General features: G+C 40.1%; 1 protein-coding gene across 1 annotated transcript; it reads right to left on the bottom strand.

The window, feature by feature from the left end:
- Positions 1 to 1,849: 1,849 nt before the first annotated feature.
- LOC105895490 (zinc finger protein RFP-like) lies at positions 1,850 to 4,152 on the bottom strand. Its single transcript, XM_031585501.2, has 3 exons — positions 3,465 to 4,152; positions 3,216 to 3,242; positions 1,850 to 3,128 (listed from the first exon to the last, which is right to left on the bottom strand). The coding sequence occupies exons 1-3, from the start codon at positions 4,129 to 4,131 to the stop codon at positions 2,587 to 2,589; spliced, it is 1,236 nt and encodes a 411-aa protein (XP_031441361.2). The 5' UTR covers positions 4,132 to 4,152; the 3' UTR covers positions 1,850 to 2,586.
- Positions 4,153 to 7,946: the final 3,794 nt, after the last annotated feature.

The raw sequence follows: 7,946 nt of genomic DNA, 5'->3' as shown, positions 1-7,946 counted from the left end.
TTGACAAACTGTTTTGGTAACTGCAGGTGAGTCTAAGCTGCTTATCAAGTCGTTTATGAATGATGCCTTTTTGGTGCGAGAATTCTCTAACCTTAACAACGGGAATCATACATTTTAGCGATACATTATTATCCGTTGGTTATCAACTACCGACATTATTAGCTATGAATATTATGAATATTACGCCAAAGAAACCTAGATGTACAATTGATACAATCGTGAATAATTGCTGTGTCTTCTCTCTGCAGCTAAACTCTCCTGAGCAAGCTAGAGTGCTAATAGCTAGCGAGCTGTATAGCTCTTTTCTATGGGCTTTAGCTACAACTCGTTAGCCCATATTGACACTCTTGCTTGCTCAGGAGATAAGACACAGCACTTATTCACCATTGTATCAATTAACCACCACTAAAATAACACGGTTCATAAATCGCTGTTTGAATTAGTCCCCCTACAACATGCTAACGTCGTTAACCACCACACTGAATGGGCAAGTAACAGAATTATTTTAAAAAATACTTACATTTCCCTCGCCTGAAGTTCATTCAGGGACATTGCCTTCAAATATGAATTCAATCCATTTCGCTCGTGTCTTCTGAGGCTGGAACGTGATGTAGAGATCTGTGCAGCCCACCACAGCGCATCTTGAGTACTTAGTTTGCTTCATGCTACTAGCTAGCTAGCTATTCAAAGTATATCCGAGCTTTGCAATAATGGCTTGCGCTCTGGCAAATATGTAATGAGTGTGTGGGGGGGCTGGGGATGAGGTGGGGGGTGGGCCAAGGCCATGTAGGGAACCTCCCAATGTGTTGTGACAGGCCAAGACAAGGGAATCTCATTCGCAGACTCAATCATGACGTTTCTGACCGTTTCTGAACAAGAGGAACCATAACAAAGATCGCCAATGGTTTTTTTTCAGCGTTTTTGGGTTGGTAGACACGCCAGATACCCAAATGAACGTGTAGAAGCACTAAAAAAGTGGAATTTTCATAATATGGCACCTTTAAAACATTCTGAAGTTTCCTATGTGTGTTTAAGCAGTTAGAAAGGCATTTATCAAAAAGATAAGGATGCGGAAACAGCCACATTTTCTTCTTTTCTCCCTTTTTCCTTAAACAGTGGTGTGTAAAATCAATATTTCTACATTCTTCTGTTTCATTTAAATCTTTCAAAAATAATGATTTACTTCTTTTCTCTTTGAACAAACAAAGCTGATGTACAAGTGGGTGTTTTTAATGACAATGTGTGTTAAAACAGCTTACCAATAACAATAATGATGTTGTTAAAAAGGCCATAGGAACTATTTGTTAAGTTGCCCAGTAGAGCATGTTTCTGTTTATGACCATATATGGTAATTGCGTGGGTCATGTGACTCCACTCCACATGGTACAGTTTTAGTTTGTTGCTTCACGGCATAAATAGAGTGGCAGTTTGCTTCAAGCAATAATATCATACAATTGAATGTTGACGTTGTTGAACTCGTGTGCGTCCATGTAAAAGTAAGTTGACTGTGTACCTTGTTATTATGTGTGGTTATAGTTTAGTTATGGCTTGCTCATAATTGTTACGAGGAATGTCATTTAATTAAGCTTGCAGGATGGCAGTTAGCGAACTAGCTTAGCATAAGCTGCTATTATACAGGTACTATTGTTGAAGTTTACCTATGCTAACTTTTGAGCGATCTTTCTTTTATTGTACATGCCCTTGTTAATTTAGATCAAGCTAGTAGCATGTCATTACTTAAGAAGTTGAATTCATAGTTAGTTCACTGTATAATTATTATTTAAATGTTACTACAGGGTTGTGGAGTAATGTATATTCTGTTTGTACTTTACTTTCAGAACCACACACTTGCAATCACACACAACCACAATCACACACACATACAAACATACACCCACCTACAATTAATTCCATTTATTTGTGTGAAAGCAATACAAAGTGCAAATAATCAAAACTGGATATCCAAGTCTCCATTCTTTCCCATTCTCACCGGATGCCCCTCAGTGATAACACATTTCCCGACCCCCCTCTATAACAGATGTTGAAAATAATAGTAATGGTGATGATGCCAATGACAACCTTAAATAAAAGTATCATATCATGTTATCAAGTTCATAAAAAATAAAAAACCACTATGAAACAGATAAAAAGAAATAGAAAGATCTGCATGTGTCAGAAGTATTTAAAAAAAATCTAAAGTTTCCTATGTGTGTTCAGGCAGCTAGAAATGCATTGATCAAATAGATATGGATGTAAAATAGACCATTTATTTTCTTTCTTTCTCCCTTTTTCTTCTCTTTTCTCCCTTTTTTCTTCCCCCCTCAGATGGGCGTAAGTTCCCCAGCTTGTTTTGAGGGTAGAAACAGAATGGACAGCTAAAGGGCTGTATGGAGCAATTTTTGGATCCTGGGTTAAGCTTGAGTAAACCTGACTTCCTCCAGATGTCGCCACTGGCTCTTTTGCCAATTCAGTCATCACTCCAAAATGGAACCGCTCTTTCAGCCTCCAGTTCGAGGTGACAGGTTACTGATCATGTACTGAGTGTCTCTATTTAATGGTGCAGTTGTTGAATCTTCAGCATGTAGTTTAGTGGAAATGCCTGGAAATAATCATTGGGGCAGAGTTTTTACCTCCAAAATTGAGGCTAGGGCTAAAGTATGGATACAAAGTCTCAGTGAAAACAAAACCAGTCAAAGAGTAGATGTGAGTCCCACTGTCCCCATCATAGAAGGAGACGAGACCCTCTTCATAATCCACAAACACTCCCACTATCTCAAGTGTGTCTCTCAGAGAAAGGGGGACCATAGTTTGATCCATTGCTGCATATTCATTTCCATTCCGCAGCCACATTGTCCAATATCCATTTTTTGGGGTGAGTTCAATCTTCCCCTTCCTATTAATTGATTCTGTGGCCACTCCTAAATCCCAATCGGTCTTGTCCTTGACCTGCACTTCGTAGTAAAACCTCCCTGAATTCAAGCCCTCTTTTCCCAGGACACTGACACAGTGGTCGAACCTCTTTAGGTGATTACTGAGGTTATGTCGAGTGTATCCATGCCATAGCTGTTTGCCATCTGATGACAGGATAAGGTCTGGATGTGCTGTGTCAGGATCTAGGGTCACGTCCACTAGAAGAGAAAATTATGTAATTTAGGATTTATAAAAGAAACATTCAAATCATTTATACTTCTTATTTTTGTGTAACCATGCAGTACCTGCATATTGCATAATCCCCTTCATTTCTGTAGGCAAAAAAAAAAAAAAAACATGTTTTAAAGTCTGGTGTGAAATATTAAGTATTTTATCACACCACTTAGCTAAATATAGGTACATCATTTGAAAGGATAACAAAGAAAAATTATGACATCCATGTAACTCAACAAATTTGAGAGCTTAGATATATTGCAGATTATTTGGACCCAAACTAAAATGTCTCAGTCCTTAAACTATTAAGGGCTACTCACTTTTCTCGCGTGCAGTTTCCTTCTCATACACCTCCTCATGTTTGGCCAAGGTTGTGTGAGTTACCAACATATTTGTCATCAAGACTCTTACCATGTTCGACAGGTTGCGAATTTTTTTGTCCAAATTAGTAATGGCCATTTGCACATTTTGCTCTCTTCGCTGAGTCAGCTTCTGTTTTTTTTCGTTTGTGGTCATCACAGTTTCTTGGTTCTGAGAGACCATCTTAGTTGGGGCAGTGCCCTGGCACACGTGTGCTGTGTATCCGACAACCACAGTGAGAATGCAGAGCAACAGAAGTGACCTCCCTGCGATGACCCCAGTGGAGGTGATGTGAGGCCTGCCGAGAGGTTGTTCCCTGATCTCCACTATCTGCTCCAGAGCTGACCTCCTGAATCGATCCGTCAGCTTCGACAGCAGGACATTCACGCTGAGCCTGGGCCTACTGAGGAAGACCTCTTTACAGTTTGGACAGTGCCACTGCTGACTGCTATCCCAGCAGTCTGAAATGCAGCCCAGGCAGAAGCTGTGTCCACACGGGGTGCAGACAGGGTTGGTGAACACACAGAGGCATATGGAGCACTGGGGCTGATCTCCTGATGAAAGGCTCCTGTGGGAAACCATGCCTGGAAGGACATGTTTAACAACATAATCAAAAGACTTTATCATGACAACCTAATTATAGCATATTGTTCTTGTACCACTGAAACGGGTTGACTCACTCATCAGCAGCCCACTTTTCTAAAGCCATTCTGCACATTCCATTCAAACCAACAATGTAGTCATACTTGTTTTTCTGGGGTGCATTATCTGAACCTGGGTTGAACAACTACTGTAGTTAAATGATAGAGAGACTGTCGTTTTAAACATTCTCGCTCCACGAGTACTACAGTGGTTGCTCAACGACACTTCTAGGAAACTTAGTCGTGGGCAATAGTTTCCCCTGGTGTACTGGCATACAAAAGGAATATAATTTAGTACTAATAAAGCATTAGGTCTTATATAACTGTGCATTTAATGTAAGATGATATTAGAAATGTCCCATCTTTGAGCACATGTAGTGTCCATGAAACTGGTATGATGCTGAATAAACTAAACAAATGAGTTCAAACAATGCTCTGATTGTAAAACTAAATGACCTGTGAAAGACCAGTCTAAATTAAAGCTATGACACACAGTCTATATGACAGTCCAGCCCACAATGACCCCTGACAACAGATCATGATGCAGTATGTTACCCTTCAGCAAGACTGTTAAAGTCATTAACATTTGTCACTATGTTATGTGGTATTCTTTAAAACACAATTGATTTATCTGCACTATATCAGTGTGCTACAGTCTTTGATTTCACCCCCTTGCACAAAAAAAACTAAATTGAGAAAAAAAGAGACCTTTACATTGTTACTCACCTTAATAATCTCTGCTGTCTCTGTGGTTAAATGGACATGCAGTTGTTGAAGCGGGTGCTTAATAGTTCTAGAGTCAGGCAATGCAATTCCAAAGAGTAGAGAAACAGGAGAGACCTGTGCGCATGGTGACATCATCAGCCTGCCCCCAAAAGACAATGTGGGTGTGTGACTGTTGATAGCAGTTGTCATAGAGTGCCCCCTAATGTTTTAAGCTAGACCATGCACAAAGAGGTCAATGTTATTTTATGATTTTCTTGAAAAGACTTTGCATTGTTTAGAGTATCCATATTTTCATAGATATTGTTTTCATTTAAAGATTAATTTATGTAGATTAAGACATACACAATTATCAACATGATCTGAATGAAATGTTATATCCCGTTTTTTCTTGGATGGTAATGTGTGGTTTATATATTATGACTTTTCTTTTTCCTCTCATTGTCTCTTTTTTCCCCTTTTTATATCATTCGTACATTTCTGAACTATTTGACCAAACATGTTTACCACATCTCCGTTAGTCATAAGAAAAAATAATAATAATAATAATAATAAAAAAATAAGTGAGAAACCAAACAAATTCCAAACCAGACAGTGGGATCCAATCAATAAGAGAAAAAAATTATAATTTTAAAAGGAAGCAAGCAAAATTAAATGCATAGACCAGACGCACAGACTCTGCCTTATAGAACATAGCCTATTGGGCTAATGTAGTGACCCCTCCAGTGGTTATGTCAAGGATGATCCATTCAGACCATAGCTTAAGAAATGCAGGGGTGCAAACTCATCAGGGATGAAAAAGGTGACAACGATGCGAAACCCCTAGGCGGGTCCGGGGCATGCTCCCCGGGGAATATATTTTATATATTTGAACATTTTGCACATTTTAAAGTTCAATGCATCAATCTGGTGCACTTTGACAACAAAATGATGAGGCTAGATCTATGAAGAACTTTGTGCTGTTGTAAACAATTTTGTGCTCTGTTAACAGTTTAATCATAAACATTCCTGTGTTGAACCCACCCCAATACCCTCCCGACCACCCACTCCAGTCCACTTCACCGAAGCACATTACGTCACAGATCTCCATCAGGTTTTAAGCAAAAAAAAGGGCCAACTATTGGAACAGAAAATCAACAGAGGCTGCATCAGGCATGGCCTAGCTTCTCCGTGTTATTGAAAAACTGTGACAGTGGGAACACATTCTTTTTCCTTTACATTACTCTTTGAGTCTAGCTTAAGACAAGGCCCATTTGCACCTGGCTCCTGTCTCTAGTTGAGCCACAGTAATGGCATTCTCCTCCTAAAATTCTCTCATTCTGAAAACAAACTGAAGTAGGAGAGTGGTAAGTTTGTTCAGTTGCAGTGAAGCGCCCGGCAGTAGAAAACGGGTCAGTGCTTCAGATTACATACACATAGGGACGTGCGGTCAGGGGAGGCAGAGCCTCATGAAAAGTAAAAGTCATCATGAAAAGTAAAAAACAAATAATGATAAAATAAATATTAATACCGGTATGTATTGTTGAAAATTATGATTGTAAAACAGTGCCGTGGTGGTCATAGAGCAGAATTGCAGCTACAATTGTCATTGGGCCTGTGTGCAGGGATGGGTATCATGTAAGGTCAAGCATCATGAAGGCCAGGGTGCAGGTGCAGGCCAGTGGAAAGTAACAAGCAGTCAGGAGGGGGGGTCACTCACTCACACCCACCCACACACACACACACACACGCACATAAGCACACACACAAGATGATGGCAGTCAAGGTCAGACCAGGCCTCCAAAAAAGTGATACCAAGCAAATTGGCAGGAGGGCCTATCTCCCTCAAAGCAAAAGTTCCCCCGCAACAGGTGAGCGAGAATATTCTGAGTGGCCAAAAGCGTAGATAAAATATGAGGAGATATAAGGGAATATTCTGATTGGGTCAGTATAGATGGAGGTTGAAGATCGTGACTTGCAGAAAGTGACGAATTATGAGTATAAAAAGTCAATGCATTGGGTGTTTTAGTCAGAGCTGCTCCATGGACCACCGCTCTCGTTTTGGATGAAATGTCTGCAAGGATGGAATAAAACTTCAGTTTATCGCACTCTGGACTTCTGACTCTGATTTAAAAATGACTTTAAGATTTGGAAACAGTTGTTAATTCGCTACAACAGTATCTATTGATCTATGCTTTAAATTACATTTTTGTATGATTCCGATCATTTTTATAATCAAAATCGCTGAATTTGACCATGTCCTGTTCAAACAGAGAGGCGACTCGCGAGGTGAGGCAGCGACAAGCTGCGCCTCATCTCAGATTGTGCAATCGCTCACACCCTGGGTTGAGCGCATGCCTTTTGCTTTCTCATTGTTTGTCATCACTGAAATATTTTTAGACACTTTTATTATATGTCGTTTGTATCCATAGAATAGGTCGTGTAATGTACTTCACGTATGTGAAGAAGCTGATCTGTCATAAAACCACAGTGAAAAAGCACATAGGGGAGGCAAACCTAACCTCTGCCTCAATGAAGGGGGCGGGGCGTGCGAGAGCCCGGAAAATGGACTTCTAATCCAGTGAAGTGATAAATACTATATTTAAAATACATAATGGGAGACCAATGCCAGAGCTAAAAGTTTTGCTTCAAACGACAGGACAGAAGATAACTTTAGCAGCTAAACTCCGGACCAAACTCGGCTGACGGCCATGTCTTTTATTTAAATGTAAATTCTTCTGCGTTTTCACGCTTAGATTTTTCAAAAGTTACCGAGAAAAAGACACTGTAGAAAAGACACTATCCAATAACATCGTTTTTGTAACCAGCAAAAATGGTTGATGTGATTTGCGAGTCGTCTGTCAGCCAACTGTCTGACATTAGCACGTTAGCCTACGTTAGATAGCATAACGTTATTGCAGCGTACCAACGTCACACGTTACCGTAAATGCCATCTTAGAAAGGCCGCTCGAGGGCTGCCGGCTTCCGGTTTGGAACATGTAGGAGCAAGACGTGCGAATGAGAGTCTCCTGATAATCTGATCACATTTACCTTAAAACTCCTGCTTTAATTCAGTTTTGCGTCAAGTTAACGGTTTTT

Source organism: Clupea harengus, chromosome 18 (genome assembly GCF_900700415.2).
Source record: "Clupea harengus chromosome 18, Ch_v2.0.2, whole genome shotgun sequence".
Taxonomy (NCBI): Eukaryota; Metazoa; Chordata; class Actinopteri; order Clupeiformes; family Clupeidae; genus Clupea; species Clupea harengus.
The sequence above is the reverse complement of the archived record's forward strand: the minus strand, read 5'-3'. Positions and strand labels throughout refer to the sequence as shown.

Bases quoted from the DNA above. Each gene is read 5' to 3' on its own strand.
- LOC105895490 (XM_031585501.2), bottom strand. From the start codon at position 4,131: ATGATAAAGTCTTTTGATTATGTTGTTAAACATGTCCTTCCAGGCATG. The intron at 3,243-3,464 runs GTGAGTAGCCCT...TTTTGCCTACAG, and splicing joins GGAAACTGCACGCGAGAAAA to AAATGAAGGGGATTATGCAA. The intron at 3,129-3,215 runs GTACTGCATGGT...TTTCTCTTCTAG, and splicing joins GGGGATTATGCAATATGCAG to TGGACGTGACCCTAGATCCT.